Here is a 16,528-nt window from a genome sequence, read left to right as displayed (position 1 = left end):
GTTCCTTAAATAGACTTCTGATTGACAGGTTAAGCACTCATCAAGCTGCCCTCAACTTGACAGGAAATTCCCGTTTATTTTGTTCTTGAGGGCGCTCAGGTGGCCCATAATGCAATCTCCTCATCGGTTGAAATTCCCTTCCTGCACACTCTAAGTCTCTCCCTTAACACTTGCCACAACAATCGAGCCTCGAGGGCAGTGTTTGTGCAATATTGGATATCCTAGGGGTAATCAGCAGGTGCTTACAGAGGCACCAATGGGTTCAAGGGCGGAATTGTCTCGACGACTGAGGGTCGACGACTGGGAGAGCACGGCGTCAGAATAATTCGAATGGGGATATGCAGTGACGTCCCTCCTTCCGAAAACGAGGTCCTCTATCTTCCCCCCCCCCCCACCTTATAAACTGAACCCTAACAGCCCATGACAGCGCCCGCTTTTGACAGTAGGTGGCAAGGTTACGTTGACAGGAAGACGTCATTTATTGATCTTCGAGGAGGGGTTGTGATCATACGTATGCCTTTTAATACTGCTCCAAAAGTGGGAGGTATGTCCTGAAAATCAACCAAAAAGGCAACATAATGTTCGTATAGGCCTATTATATGTCTTGTATAGGTTGACGGCAACTGTACCGGTACATATTTCAACATTGGGGCAACAATGACGAAGAACATGTTAAAGAAAACCCTGTTTTACATGACAGGAATATAGGATCAAATGGGTGTGTCCTCTATGTATGCCACACCCTCTCAACCCCCACCCCACCCACCCCTCCCTTCCATGATGCTAATTTTAACACCTTCCTGGAAGACTAATGTCATTTTTCATCTCTGTGGCCCGCACGCCTGCAGCGGCTTGATTCAAATTACACCCGTGCCTCCTTGTCAATTTTGCAATTTGAAATCAAAACAATTATTTTCTCAACGTTAATTTTAAAATAATAGTTTTTCGTTTTCTTGAAAAACAAATTAGCAAGTTTACTGATTTATATACGACGGTTTTTAATACGGGATAGAGCTCGCTAAATGCAGTCCCTTTCTGTCCTGTCTTGAGAAAATTGTTGGGCGAGTACAAAAAAAACCAATTACAAAAACAAATGATTTTAACTTATGCTAAACAATAAATCAGCCGACATAAGGCCATTTATGAAACTTGGAAATAGCCACTAGATTTAAAGGGGGAGACTGAAATCATTCGGTAATCTCATTACTAGGTCAGCATACTTTGAGTAGCCGCGATTCGAAAACCTTTAGACTTTTGATCCAAAGTTGAAAGTTTAAAACGACGATCATAGACTTCGATAACCATAAAGGCCCATTATTAACAAGCTGCACGCTTGTCTACTCCGCTATCGCGTCGTGCATGCTAAGGTGCCTTGGTGATTTCGTCTCATCATTGGGTATAATAAGGCATTCTTAAGATGGGTTGGAAGACGTTTGCAGTCATAGGGATAGTTGCCTACTTTGTCTATCAGAGCATCGACCGGTTTGATCCAGGTAAGTGGAGTGCAACCGGAAGACAATAGTTTACAGGGCCTCCGTGATAAATGGTGAATACGGTATTGCGGGCCACTTTATAAATCTGGGGCCCAATTTGTCCCTCTCCCTGTTTCATCTGACACGTGCGATTGTGTAATTAAGGATGCACTCATTAATGTAGTAGTCCTCCAAGCGTGATTATGAATAGCAAACTACCTACCCAACAAATGAACAATTGCTTGAAGTCATTCTGAATGAAACTTGAATGGCAAATTACAAAATCCAGAGGCAACAGGGACAGGAAATATGTCGCACTTTGGGCCCTAAATTTATAGAATGTCTCCTTGACATGCGTAAACCTCGGTATACTCATATTAAATCTGTTCCAGTGCAATAAATCAACATGTTTTGGAATGGAAAAGAGGAAACCCGACATTCAGTTAAAGCGAACTATTCTTACTGGAATGGGATACTTGGAAAGAAATGAAGCAAACTCAAATTAGGTTCCATCACAGATTACATTCGAAATAATGGACATGTTGCCTTGAATATGTGCACGGATTTATTTTTTAAGTAACATTTCCCTGATTTGAACGGACTTATTTCAGCCATACTACAAATAATGTTGGATTTGGACTTTCATATCTTTGCACTATCTTTGCGTGCATTTTCATCGCGTGAATGACTGCTATCACGGCTTGCCCTCCAGTACAGGGTTAATGATTGTATTCCCGTCACTGTTTGAAGAAGGTTTTTTTTCCTATCTAAAAACAGCCCGGACGTTAAATATAGACTGGACCTGACTATTTTAGAGATACAAAGTCCAAGGGGTCAACTGCTTTTCTGTCTGTATGGAATAAAACTTGCTACCATGTTTGATTTCAAAAAGAAGTTGAACAGACTCTAAAAGAAGAAACAATTCGCTGCGAATAACCCCTACCACTTGGAACTGTCGAAGGTGACGTTGGATTCCTGAACAGAAACAAACAAAGAAACAAACAGCCCAACAAACAAACAAAAAGAAAACCCAACAAACAGTAAACCAACACACAAACCAACAAACAAACGCCCCAACGTAAAAACCTTCGTCAAAGGAACAATCGCCTCTTGCGTTTTCTCGTGCCTCCACGTCACACTCCCTTACCCTCCAAAGACAGTGTTGACGGTTCACTCCTTTAAGCTCTCTAGTCGGACGAATATCGTCCATAACCTGCAGCGCCTGTACCATGTCATGTCCTACGTTATCTTATCATATTGTGGTATTTTATTATAATTCATAGCTAGCATCAAAGACAAGAGAGTCGTGATCACCGGGGCTAGTACCGGCATAGGCGAGGAGATTGCATATCACTACGCCAGGTTCGGTGCCCGGATACTTATCACCGCCAGGCGAGAAGCAGTGCTCAAACAGGTCGGATCAACATGTGGGAAATGACATAAAATTTCCTCCTGAAAAATAGTCCCTCTTAATTAAAAGTAATGGACTTGCAGTTATATTAGTTCGTTTAAACTCGAAAACAATGCAACATATATTTTCGCATGTGCCTCCTGTCCTTACAGGCTAACATACAAGGAACTGTACATGTAGCCTAATGGCTTTTCTTAAATCAATCTACAATCCTGGCGAAATCGCGCTGGGCCCCCAACCCCCCAGCCCCCGGTCAATGTTGTCTCTCATTGCGCGGTGTGTGCTCCATCCGCTGAAGAGAACAACATTGACCGGGGGAGTGGGGGAGTTGGTGACCGTTGGAGGCTAACGTTATTTCCAAGTGTCCCAACCATTTTTGCCGGGATTGTAGTGCTGGTTTTAGTGGTTTAGGCCTCTAGGGTCAAAGTTCCCATTTGGGTTTACAGTTTACCATCCTTAAATGAATCAATTTATAGTATTAGTACCTGACCCACCAATCGGCGAACCTGAACTGTCCTCTGTCCAGTGACCTCCATATTTGAATATGTGTCACCTAAGTGTGCGTCTCGGCACGATATCGACTGAACAATCTCGTCAAACTTCTCCAGGTCGTTGCGAAATGCAAGGAGCTTGGAGCCAAGGAGGCCTTCTACGTCCCTCTGGATATGGCTCAAGAGGAAGCCCCTAAGACCCTGATTGATGAAGCTCAGAAGAAGTTCGGAGGACTGGACCATCTTATCCTGAATCACATCATCAATACCTATCCGAAATTCTGGGAAGGGGAGTTCGATTCCGTCATGAAGAAGGTCAGTGGTGCAGACAAAGGCTGGTCCTTTTGGGAAGTTATCCGACAATTAGATCTTTAAGGACCCAACATTGGTCCCCGATTTCTGGACCGATCCGGGGGCGGGGCGTCTGGAAGAATGTTAAGAAGAAAATAAATCACTTTTTTAAAATAGTTTGTAGGGTCACCGCATAAGAAGTTGATACTCATTTGTTCATTTTTAAGGTTCATTGTAGATTGTGTGTGATTTGTGTTAAACATCGGTTAACATTGGTGTCTTCCAGAGATTCACAGACCCTCTTAACACTGCTTTTCCACATGCAGACGATGGACATCAATTTCTACGCCTACATCAGACTGGCCACACATGCCACGCCCATGCTGAAGAAAAGCAACGGTCATATCGGTGTCGTGTCATCCGGTGCGGGTAGGTGATAAGGGGCGTGTCGTGACTGGGTAGGGTGTGGTAAGGCTGGGCTGCGGTGTGTCTTGGCGAGGAAGGGCGTGGTCGTGAGAGAAGTGGGCGTAGTCAGGCTGGACAATATGCGTGTTGCAATCTAGCGGGTCAGGTGCGTGTTAAAATGTTTACCACTGCATCACTTTCTGGTAACCTAAGACATGTGCTTATTGTACTGCAGGCAAGATTGGTCTCCCATTTGTGGCAGTCTACAGCGCCTCCAAGTTTGCTCTTCACGGCTTCTTCGATGCTCTACGACAGGAATACGAAATGCAGAACTTTGGGATATCCATTTCGACCTTCGTTCTCGGTACGCCATCACGGTCATTATTATTCATCAAATTAAGTTTCAATTCTGATGCTCCTGGATAGGGTTGAATGGACATAATGTGGGAGGGTACTCCATATTATTTTATTGACAATGTATAAAACGCATATTTATGACTATCCGTGCGATACAAAACCATGGACTGATCCAGTAAGCCCCGCCCACTGCGCACTGGGCAAATTAACACGTGCTCCTCTCCAATGCCACACTGCATTTTCCTGCCGCGCGCATCATACGCGCGTGCACGAAGTCGGACTTTTGTGCACGCACGTCGGACCTAAATTACAGCTGTAATTGGTCAGAACACCATGGGGCGGTGCTTACTGGATCGGTCCATTGACCTCCAACTCCGCCTTATCGCATAAGGTCTATAGGCAAAGTAGCATTTGAAGAATATGAAGTGACCGGGGAAAGGGGCCGATCATCCCCCTCCGCCCCATGCATGGATGCACGTTGCACTATGTCCTGCCCCACCCCTGAAATAAAAGTCAGCCCCGCCCTCATCCCCCGAACAAAATTCTCGTCAAGGGTACCCAAGATGTTTGCGCTTTATAGCTCACCAATGGTCATAACACCATACATTAACGATTTACAAACAAATCTTGCATCGTTTGCAGGTGGGATCAACACCACCACTGTAGCCCAAGACACCACTAAGATATTCCTGCCTCAAACCTTCTCCACCACTCCGTATGACACTGCTCTGCGCATCATCAAGGGGACGGCCAACCGCGAGAGGGAGGTGTATTACCCATTTCAAGCCTTCCAAATCACAAAGATGAGAGACTTCGCCCCCGTGTTGATGGAAAGAATAATCCAGTCGCAGACCCTCAACCAAGACACTATCAGCAAAATCTTGAAATCACGGGGAGAATAATGGGTCGGACCGCTCATCCCTCACCCCCCAAATAAATTATACCAAATCAGTAAAAATAGAACTTTAAGAAGTGCGAATTGCCTTGATTTGCCGGGACTTTAAGACAGTTCTTTTTTTAAAATAGTAATAATCCAGTTCTTCCATTTCACCAAAAAGTATGTTTCAATTCAATTTAAATTAGACATAAGTAATTAGGCATAATAGTAGGTTGGGATGCGTCTTGTTCATTATGAGACAAAGGTTGACATCTAGGCAATGTGTTCGGAAGGACAAATCTGCATTGTTTTCATTTGTTATTAAACAAATGCATAGTGTGCATCAGCGCGTCTGCTTTAATTGCAATGTTTTTCGCATATCACTACTGGCCTGCAGGGGCGGAACTTGTTTTCAGGAAAGGGGGGATATTGGAATGACGGGAAATGAGTGAAGACATGCACTTAATGATTGAGGGTCCAGGGGCATACCCGAACCCCTCTCCCCCCCCCCCCCCCCCAAAAAAAAATTGTGAAATCTACGATTTTTCCTCTTACATTACAAGTCGGTTCGAGAATAAAGTTAGGAACTTTAACATTCCATGTATTATTTATTGCCTCATTTTACTAATATAAATAATAATACTAGTCAGCGGCTGAACGGGGGTGGGGGAGGCAGCGGCGTAGCCACGGTTCCCACCCAAGGGCGCAAGTGGGGGGGGGGGGGCTTGATGTTACAAGGGGGGGGGGCAATTTCATCCAGCGGGGCTGGACACCATCTTTCCATGGGGGCGCTGTTCAAAACCGACGTCATGGTCAATGTCTGACAATAGCTTTCGCTATTCACTTTCCACGGGACGTTAAAATACACAGCCAATCGCGAGAAACAGGTGCCACTACTAATTGCTCTTCATACGAATTCCAAATCACTTCTTCAAATAAAAGAAAAAGGGCCGTCAAACATTTTATTGACATGAAGAATATTCGCATTGACATGGCAGTGGGATGCGTGCAATTAACCTACAAACAGTGAACGTCGCCAGTTTGCCCTTGAATTGACACACAATTGTTTCTAATTCTTCTCCCGGCCCTGGCTTCAAGGTTGCGAATGTCCATTTGATGACGTGCGGGGAGGTTTACCTTTTCTAAACGAATGCAGTTTTACATTGACCATAAACCCTAAAAAGGCCGGGCTATTTTGACCAGCTCTCAGCCGAGTGGATGAAGCCTCCACCCCCAAGATCTCGGCCATCGAGCGACTGAAAATTACGACACTTGGTCCATGCATAGAGCAACTCATCAAGAACATACCCAAGAAATTTCGTGACTATAGGTCAAAGGGTTTTGGAATTATGGATAAATAATTGTTCATATGCACTTATTGTAATTCTGCTCTGTGTACAACTACGTATATGGGGAAATTCAGTTTTCATGGCGCGAAAAATTCCGATTTTTATGTTTTTGGTATCGAAAGATGCGCAAGGCTCGAGGCTAAAAAGTCATAACAGCTCGGGTCGCGAAAATAAAAAATTCAAGACTATTGCGGAAAAAAGTCGAGGGGGCGGATTCCCCCCCCCCCCCGGCCCCTTTGAGTTTCATTTAATTTCAGTCACGCATCACTACACAATTGTCAATTGATCACAACAACATTTTGGACACTTTTTTGGGACCAAGTTCCTTGTCTTTAGTACTGTGTTAAGTAAGCTGTCTAAAATCCTTCATGTTGTGAAAAGGGCTGCAGTTGGGATTGGAATCTTTTGCCTGGCTATCAGTCATCATGGCAAGACATCAGTTTAATGCTCAAGGGCAAATGATTCCACTCCCAAACCACATCAGCCTTTTTTTCTCAACATGCAGGATTTTACCCAGCTGAGGCCTACAAACCACAGAATTGAAATTGATTAAGGCATGGAACTTGGTCATAGTGTCCAAAAATGTTGTGCTCAAATTGGCAATTGTGTAGTGATGCATTACTGAAATTAAATGAAACTCATAGGGGTTGAGGCCAAGGCTTAGGAGTATCTGCACAACCACACATTTTCAAAATTGACCTCACGGTTTTGAAGTTATCTAAAACAGTCAGACGGACACTTTTTGGGGACATATATGTAGAACACCATTAATATAGCATTGATTGTTGATGTTAAAATTTTAGCAACTGTTAACAATCATCGTAGAGACAAAATAGTAAATATCTAGTGTAGTTCGAAAATTAATTCATATTCTAAGTGCAATAGATTGGATCAAAGCGGACAAAAGGCGAACACTTTCAAAACTGTAAACAGCATTTAAAAAACAACAAATTAAATTGGCTTGTTCGTGAATTATATATCCTAATTAGCTGGACAAGACACGCCCTCAGACTACCTGGGTGTAGCCCCATCAATAAGGATCATATCCATCCAACCCGGATGAAGCAATCACATATTTACCACCACAGAACAATACTTACGCAAATTGATTGACCATATTCCCCTCAACCCTTCCTTGACCATCCAAAGAACTGATGTTTTGCACCCCTGCGGCTACGCAGTTCCTACCACGCCCGTCCACAAATTCAATGTCCGTTTGCTAATGAGGTAAATCATGATGATCCATATCCTATACAGTATAACAATGGCTCGCGTTGAACTCCTCGAGCACAGCCATGCTGTGTGGGGATTTGGTGCTTACTTTTAAACACACATTTCATCTTCACCAGTTCGAAAGGATACCTGTCTTATTTTCTAACTCCTGAACGGACAGAAACATGGAGCGATTGCATTTGTTTTGCATCTCTCTGTTATGTCTGCTGTGCCAGATCGCTTTGGGGGACCAATACGCTCTCAACCCAAGAGGGCGCAATGTCTGCCATCTTCCCAAACGGTGAGTGTCAAGTTAAATGAATTTCTAATAAGGTATAGTGGTTATCATAAATTCTTTGTTTTAATTCTGAGCCGTAAGGAAATCAAGAAAAAGTGCACAGCTATCATAGCTTGCAAGCTGAAGAAACTACAGGGAGAAGACGAGGAGGAAAACGTTCATTTGTAGAGTCTGAAAGAAAATTCCCAGAATATTACACGTGCAATTTACGAAATTCAGGCGCATAATTATATATAGAGGAACAAATGGGAGACTTTTTCTTGAATTTAGATGTGGGTGACGAACCCTGGAGCTGACAAGCCATCCATCTTTTATTTTCGAATATCGACACTAAAATGATTGAGTGGAATGAGTAAGTTCCGAGGGACAGGATTTTGATTGGGAGTCCCATGACCCTGAGGCTTCTCTCTCGATCAGTTCTATAACAAACAAAAAATCAGACAGGAAAATTATGACTAATGATCTTTTTCAGCTCAGGAAATGAGTTTCCAAAAAAAAAATTTACGGATCAGAAATTGATGTAACCGACACTACTCTTGTTTTATTGCTGGCGAAAACGGGACATTACAAAATGGGGGGAAAGTTCTAATACGTTTGTTATTTCTATTTCCTCAAAAGGCCTCCTTAAGTTTGTGCACTCTTATAACTAGAACGACAAAAAAGACATTCCTACATGAAACTTCTCAGCCAAACACGGCTTTAAGCCATAACATTCATCACTCGAGCCATATAAACACGTTTGCAATTAGTATCTACCACTGTGAACGTTTAGAAGAACGTTCAAAACTCAGCCTGTTGAAGTTTCAGCTCGGTGGATATTAACTTTATCGAGAAAACTTTACGCTTCAAGCGTAAATACCGTGATCAAGTTATCCTTGATTGATTTCCGCTTAACTGCGAAGTTTTCAAACTCTGTATTTTAATTTTTATTACCGTTTTCGGATTTTATTTACGGTAACAAAAGAGACTATATGCCTAAAATTTCAGTGCAAAAGTATTGTGTGCTGTTTTTAATGGGATTAAAGCTTGCAGTGTAGATACTGAGATCAAGAGCTAATCCTTGACTGATTTCCGCTTAACAACGAAGTTTTCAAACTCGGTAATTCCATTTTTATTACCGTTTTCCGGGATTTTTTTTTACGATAACAAGAGAGCTTAGCCTGCCAATAATTGACTTTTTTTCACACCGTATTATGTCTTGCGTTCAGGAAAATTCTAACGTCTGACCTCGTCTGCAGGGCTAGTTTATGATTCAGCAAAAAAAAATAATCACAAGCAGAACTTGCAGTGATTCTTGCAGACACTTGACGCTTCACAGGTGTATTCTACAATGACTAATGAAGAGGAAATTATAGGGATTAAGAAAAGTGATAACAGTCACACCTTCATGGTCCTGTGAGAATTCAGTATCAAGTTTAACAACCTCAAAAACAATACCCAAACAAAAAAGGGTAATTGCTCTCTGGAGGTTTTAATAACGAATTTAATGTGTTGACCCCTCGCGGCTTAATCAGTTCCAAACATTGAAGTTTCCCTGTTCATTCGACACCGCGATGCATGGCGGTTTAAGATGGTATTGACGTAAACCACATTGGAGTTTTTGATTGGTGCACAGATTTTCAACAGTTCTTTTTTTTTTTTTAATCTGGGATTCAAAATAAAACACAGAAGCATGGGCGAAAATCCCCGCCCCCACACTTTTTCATGGTAAGAAACAAAAAAAGCGCATTTTGAGGCATTTTTTTTCCGAACTTCCTTACAACCAAAGATGTATTCGATAGTACTGAAAAAGGGAGATGAAGTACTAAAGCTTTAAATGCGCCGTTTTGATTATCAGGTGAATGGGCGCAAGTATACGATGTACGATGTAGGCCCTACATCTGCATCATGAGCAGCGCCCGTAGTGCCATGTTGTGTCCAGCAAGCTCCTCCCCCCCCCCCCCCCCGGTTTTGCATACAATAATATGTTGCCTATCTCTCAACTGACGTTGTGCATATAGGCCATACCATCAAGACGCATTGAGACCGTATGAATGGCAGCTCAAGTCAGATGATCTGATGGAATATCGCTGCTGTGATGGATGGGCTCAAATAGGCGACTCATGTCCCCAAGGTAAGTAACGTAAAGAGCGCCCCCTAACGTCCAAACCAAAATCCTTCCCAGTGCACGATGCAACTAACGGTTCCAAGCACCAACATTCAGTTTCCCCAAATGAGCTTGTGATGGCACATTTTTCCGCGCACCAAAATATCAAGAAATCGCTGGCAGACAATATTAATATCATTTTTTTTTTCACATACTGTTTCCGTATCAAAGTTAAATTTTACGGATATCATGTCAAAAAGAATGACTTCTTTAGGATATTTAATGTAAAACTGTTTCTCTGTCTTAGAACCAGTATTACTCCAAAGTGTGTCAGTCATTTTTACAGGGGACTATAGCTTGAAATTGATATTTTTTCCGGTTAACTGTTGAAGACTTCCCATATGAGACAAGAAAGTTCCTCTCTCATTGCAAGTCATAACAAAAAGTCGAGCGATGACACTGCTTGGGGCATTCTGGGGTCAATAGCCTGGCTAAGGTCTCTCCAAGGGTGTCCAAAAGAACTCGTCTGTCCCTAAGCCTGTAATGACTGAAATGAAGACTTCCTGAAAAATATCCTACCCGTACGCGTCGTGTCTGGGGTTGTACTTACTGAATGGGTATGAAATTGGATGAATGCGTGAATACAAGGATGTTTTGATGCAACATTTTAAAAATTTAAGCATACATGGAGCGAGCGTTTTGGAAGTGTTATCAATATTTCTGAATTGAAATTAGTTGACATGAAATATAATTGAGCATTTGATGGTACAACAGTTTACCTAAATTAGACGTCGTTAATTGCGAACCTCATATAGGATGCATTAAAACAACATTGTGTTCCTTGAATCATTTGGTAAAACAAGCTATCTTCAAGTCAGCTACCATTTGACCTGATAATAGGACAGTTCACCATAAAAACGAAGGCGGGAGCGGACATGTGTATCAATAAAAAATATAAAACATCAAACACATGTCATGATATGATTAGTGTTGTAATTTTCGCATTTTTTTTCTTTACAGAAAAGAAACAGCCACTGGTTCAACCCTCTTTCAAATTTGATTAAAAAAAAACCAAGTAGTATTATATTAATAACTATGATTTCAAGTTTATAATATTCTTGACTATTTACGTGTGTTTGTATTTGTCATAGCTGTGTGCAATACGCCCTGCAACCATGGCTATTGTGCCGCGCCCAATTACTGCTCATGTGACGATCATTGGGCGGTGAGTGTTCTTCTGTAGTTTTTTTTCCAAAATATTGCCTCTATAAGCAAGACGCTATCGATCGTCGAATTAATTATTTGCAAATCTTGTTGGTAAATGTTTATTCTTAATAATGCATCATTGAAGGCCGAATATGGTCAAGGCCATAGTAATGAACGAGTCACGTGCCTCATCACGTGATGAGATCCACGTATGCGTTATTGGCACTGACCGGTCAAATTCAAGATAAATGCGTCTCAAATTGCCTCCGAGTATGAAGATGTCTTTCATTGCACTCCACTCTTGAAAAATGACGAAGCATCAAAATGTACTCAAAGCAATACACCAACGTGTGGTTACGGGAACAGGAAGAGGCGATTATAAGAGGGCTAGAGCGAATAGAAATCCCCCTCCCAGTTTGCCTTTCCACCCCCCCCCCACCCTCCCAACGCTTATAGCTTGGCAATCAGCCATGTTGGTTTCTTAAAGCACGAACGAATTCCCTTTTCATATTTTAGCTCTTATTTTCGCAACATAAAAAAGTAACCGTGATTTAGTCGACTCATACGGTTTTCAGAGTCCTTCGTATTGCTTTATTTACACGCTTGTTTGAAACTATATCGTAGCCTAATTATACAATATAACATGAAAATACGCTTATAATTATTTCGGATTGGTGCATAATATTTCTAATATTTCACATACTATTCTCCAAGAGACTATACTTTTTCCCCCAATATCCCCCCCCCCCCCACCCCCAATGCAGGGACCGACGTGCAACGAGGCATGTCCGGTACTATTTGAAGCTGGTCGGTGTGTTTACGAGTGTGATTGCCCGTCTAGAAGATGCAATTACCCGGATGGATATTGCGCCTGCCCACTCGGCTTCTCGGGACACAAGTAAGATAATTATTGTATAGGGAGAACATATTAGGATGCCAAACTTTACTAGCCTATAGATATTGCATCATTACAGCCATCTTTTCCATGTGTGCTTTTGTCTCGATGAAACACAATTACCAAACTAAATCACCAAGTACGCTGCTGCATGCAGGGGATTTATTGTCTAAAGTGATGCATATTACATGAAGTTTTGTTTCAAAGACGTATGAACATTTAACTGATTATCATAATAATCATAATACACTGTATGAACACAATTCAATAAATTTCATTTGTTTCATAATGAACTTGCATTATCCGTATATATCACCTCCAATTCAGGTTGTTGTTTTTTTTTTTCCATTATGAACAGACTGTTATTATGACTTTTTATTTAAATGCTCTTTCACAGATGCAATGTGCCATGTTCGCCGGGGTATTATGGTCCAGATTGCCTCCTTCAGTGTCACTGTGATGGCAACGTCACGTGTACGTCTGACACAGGTTCATGCACGAGTCCACGTGAGTCTAACAGTCCGATGACTCTCTAAACTTAGGAAATAATGCATAATTATTTTCATATAAAAACAGCACCGTTGTTCATATTAATTACACAGTAAAAAAACTCTAGGGGGGAAACGCAACTTACGGATTTCGACGGATCAAAAATACAACTCACAGGCTTCATATTTTTTTCACAGACGTGGCTTTGTTGAGACGGGAAAGAATTTTTTTGCGTTATGCGATCCGTTAAGCTACTCTCGGTGCAAGAGCAAGTTTTATTTACCAGTTTTGAAAGCCCCGTGGACGGAAAACACCACGTGTGCGCGCGTCTTGGTATATACGCGCTTATAAAGTTAGGATAGCGAAGTACGCCGGGGGACAACCAGTTTTATTTTGAATGTGCACAAAGCCATATACCGAGTCAAGAAGGGCCAACTTTGTTTGTGTAGATCTTCGCCCAAGACGTAGATGATGGAGTGCCGCTACACGGCCGATTTTCATAAAAGAGCGCGTATGATCGGTGCCGCCTCACAAAGGACAGATTTTATCATATAAATTCATTGACGACAGTACATGCTATTCAAGCGTGTTACAGGCGAACAAAGACCTGCCCTCAGATGTGACGTCAGCTGCAAGGTGTCTATAAGACGCACTCCTGCGAAACAAACAGCGCACGGGCGTAGGCTCGTATGAGGTGATCCTCTCTCGATCGTTGGCGCCTTGGACCAAGACCATAGCGGCCAAGATCGCCGTTAATGACACACTATAGAGAAAGCCCCTAATAACTCGGTTATGAGCCCCTCTAAGCCTTTGACCCCTTCGCCTGTTACGTGTGACGTATTTTGCGATGTCTGAGAGGCACTTGTACATCGTGACTTGGCAATCTCTCTAAGCACATAGTTTTTACGGTGGACACAATGTGAGGGCGCTATTTGTAGTTGGTAAACTCCTTTGTGTATCTTGTCTTTGTCCAAGACTGAATTTGCTTTTTACAGCCAGTCTCTGACTGGCACGATAAAGCCGCTGCGACTGCTGAGGTTGCTATCAACAAGATGAATCAAAATCCAGTCTTAGGAACAGCGGCAGTGCTACCCAGGAAATATTCTGTATTCGCACTGTATTCATAAATGCACCCGATCAATTTTTAACCTGTTTGATCAATCACACTTTTTGTCATGACCTCATGTTTTTATCAGACCCTATTTTTCATTTCTGATACTGACACACAGAGAACATATCAACCATACCAGATGCTCCCGGGTTAAAGGTGCATGCATTCCGCATGGCCACCCTGACAGGATGCGGCATAGCGGCAGTTGTGGCCCTGGTTAGTGCGACTGCGTACGCAGTCCGCAAGAGACGGACGAGACGAGTCTTCAATGTCCGGTGAGCGTTAGATGCCGAACATTTTATTGCAGCGAAAATAAAATATGGGGTTCGAGGTAGAGTTGGGAGTAAATGTACTGGAGTATCCAAGTTGATAAAAATGAAGGCCAACAATAGAAAAGGAAGGCTATTTTCTATTGTCCCTTTGTTGAGCTGGATCCAGCTCTTGAATTAAAACTATTTTAAAACTTTCCAAAATCCCTTCCTACAATTCAACAGAAAATTACTTCGCCATTAACTCCCTAAAATCGTAACCTAAAATTGATGGTAATGGTAATTATATCGGGTTTTCTTTTTCCAGGAAAAGAACAATGAGTATGACGCCCATAGCGAACAGGCCACTTGTCGACAATGAAGGTACTGAGAACTATTGTTTAGTAGTATCAGGAGTATCAAGATGATGTACATGTATAACTTTGTTTCATCTCCCAGTCATGACATATCCTAACCACAAAATACCAATTTTAACACGGGAGGTACGTACTTCAAGCCCTAACATTTTATACCAAAACACTGGATGATACAAATTTCGATGCCTTCGTAGGGTCTGAATCAGATTGCAGTGAGAGCTTCTCCTGTTCTCTAGCATCAAAACGGTCCTTCTTTCAGCGAGGTCACGATGATCACACACTTGTGAAATGAAACAAGTTTGAAGCCTGAGATCAACTACACGACTTTTCACTTATCACCTCCTCACTGGATGGTCTCTAATACCATCTCCCTTCCTTGCTCTAGGATTTCTGTTGACAGGATGGTCAGCTACACTGACCTAAGCTGAAATCGAAAATAGCAAGCTTTGTTTTCATACACACCTGTCAATCCATTCAATTCTACCTTGCTTTTCAGATATTTCACTCAAGTCGACGCTCTCATTTGGAGCCCGTGGCACCAAATACCAAGGTTACTCAGTCAGGTTCCCAGGTAGATGTTCCACTTCGTATGTCGGCATGCGGGACTTGATAACAAATGGAGAGACTAACCTAGATTCAACCGGCAGACCCCTGTCCTGCCTTTCAACATCTACAACAATCTCCATGGTAGAGTCCTTATCAGAGTGCAGGGACACCATCTATGAGGTCCGTGAGGCTCACGTTCTGGGTGCACTGAGGAATCAGGTGCATAATCCCAGGTACACCAACAGCAGTGTGTTTTCAGTCAACAAGACGAAACCGCTGGATGAGAGACTAAACTCAGTCAGGGATGGGGTGGGTGTTGGCTGTGATAGTGATTCCGATGATGAGTTGGAATATAATTATCCCTATGCTGATCTTGCTTTGAGGTTGCCAGGACCTGCTGAGACGACACAAGATGCATGTAGTAGAGCTCTTAGATCATGCTCTAGTAACACGGAGTACGTGGTGGTCCTCAACAAAGGCTTGAATGCTGCCTGCTTTACCCAAGAACCGATTGAGCTAGGGTTAACGAGGGAAGGACCAGTTGGGATGAGCTTCACCACCTCAACACCTGCATCCTCTGCTCTGAAGGCCTTGCCAAGTCCAGGAGAAGGCTCATCAACCGAGACTCAGATGGCACGTTATCAGGTACCTCGCTCTCCCCCAATCCAGCGCTTTGCGGGGTCACCTTGCAATCAGACGTTTGTGCGAGGTTACGTGACCTCGGTGAGGAACCCCTCAAGCTTAAACAGAGGTTCTGAACATCGACGAACAAGGAGGATGAAGTCAGAGAGGTTCAAGTGTCCTCCACCCCCTCAATACAGCCCGCCTGAGAAGGAGAGGGACTCTGCACTATACGTCAATGACCGTATCAGCATGGGTGGGGTCAGGCAATCCGTAAAAAGCAACAAGGTGGCTCCACCGATACCAAAACCAAGAACCAAAATAGCAGGTCAAAGCCCTGCAAAAACACCAGACAGTGAAATGGACGGTGAAATGGGCGGTGAAAAAGGCTTGGACATGCCAAAAACAGAACGATTCATCTAAGACAATAGGTCAAAGGATGTACAGTGCACCTACGCAAAATGCCATTTTAGTTTCGATTCCTCAACATCCAAGTTTATAACTCAACATCTACACGCAAATTATTTGATGGTTTTTATTGATTATTCTAATGCAAGTGGTCAAATGATTTCATGATTAAGAAATACTATGTACAATGTAGATGCATATTTGACAAAAACAATGACAATGCAAACAAAATACATTTTAAGGCGAGTAAAATACATTTTAAGGCGAGTATTAAGGGTGTTGTCAACACACACAAAAAAGTAGCAGAGTGAATACAAATTGCTCTTGGCATCTTATGGGAAACTGGGGGGGGGGAGTATGATTTCTGGAAGTAAAAAT

At 42.5% G+C, this 16,528-nt stretch overlaps 2 protein-coding genes across 2 annotated transcripts; both read left to right on the top strand.

Annotated features, from left to right (window-relative positions):
- Nucleotides 1-1,336: 1,336 nt before the first annotated feature.
- Nucleotides 1,337-5,817, top strand: LOC119744707 (hydroxysteroid 11-beta-dehydrogenase 1-like protein). The gene is made up of 6 exons (XM_038220779.1): nucleotides 1,337-1,493; nucleotides 2,756-2,886; nucleotides 3,492-3,689; nucleotides 3,992-4,094; nucleotides 4,306-4,434; nucleotides 5,070-5,817. The coding sequence occupies exons 1-6, from the start codon at nucleotides 1,418-1,420 to the stop codon at nucleotides 5,327-5,329; spliced, it is 897 nt and encodes a 298-aa protein (XP_038076707.1). The 5' UTR covers nucleotides 1,337-1,417; the 3' UTR covers nucleotides 5,330-5,817.
- Nucleotides 5,818-7,641: 1,824 nt separating this feature from the next.
- LOC119746465 lies at nucleotides 7,642-16,437 on the top strand. Its single transcript, XM_038223428.1, has 8 exons — nucleotides 7,642-8,166; nucleotides 10,164-10,276; nucleotides 11,401-11,474; nucleotides 12,220-12,353; nucleotides 12,748-12,857; nucleotides 14,069-14,225; nucleotides 14,527-14,582; nucleotides 15,072-16,437. Exons 1-8 carry the CDS (start codon nucleotides 8,051-8,053, stop codon nucleotides 16,163-16,165), a joined length of 1,854 nt encoding a protein of 617 aa, XP_038079356.1. The 5' UTR covers nucleotides 7,642-8,050; the 3' UTR covers nucleotides 16,166-16,437.
- Nucleotides 16,438-16,528: the final 91 nt, after the last annotated feature.

This window comes from Patiria miniata, unplaced genomic scaffold (assembly GCF_015706575.1).
Source record: "Patiria miniata isolate m_02_andy unplaced genomic scaffold, ASM1570657v1 HiC_scaffold_7, whole genome shotgun sequence".
In the NCBI taxonomy this organism is placed as follows: domain Eukaryota; kingdom Metazoa; phylum Echinodermata; class Asteroidea; order Valvatida; family Asterinidae; genus Patiria; species Patiria miniata.
The sequence above is the reverse complement of the archived record's forward strand: the minus strand, read 5'-3'. Positions and strand labels throughout refer to the sequence as shown.

What these genes read in the sequence shown, in the direction of transcription:
- LOC119744707 (XM_038220779.1), top strand. Translation starts at nt 1,418, where the DNA reads ATGGGTTGGAAGACGTTTGCAGTCATAGGGATAGTTGCCTACTTTGTC. An exon ending in CATCGACCGGTTTGATCCAG is followed by an intron (nt 1,494 to 2,755) that starts GTAAGTGGAGTG and finishes TATAATTCATAG; the next exon opens with CTAGCATCAAAGACAAGAGA. An exon ending in TCGATTCCGTCATGAAGAAG is followed by an intron (nt 3,690 to 3,991) that starts GTCAGTGGTGCA and finishes TTCCACATGCAG; the next exon opens with ACGATGGACATCAATTTCTA.
- LOC119746465 (XM_038223428.1), top strand. Translation starts at nt 8,051, where the DNA reads ATGGAGCGATTGCATTTGTTTTGCATCTCTCTGTTATGTCTGCTGTGC. An exon ending in CTCGGCTTCTCGGGACACAA is followed by an intron (nt 12,354 to 12,747) that starts GTAAGATAATTA and finishes GCTCTTTCACAG; the next exon opens with ATGCAATGTGCCATGTTCGC. An exon ending in AGACGAGTCTTCAATGTCCG is followed by an intron (nt 14,226 to 14,526) that starts GTGAGCGTTAGA and finishes TTCTTTTTCCAG; the next exon opens with GAAAAGAACAATGAGTATGA.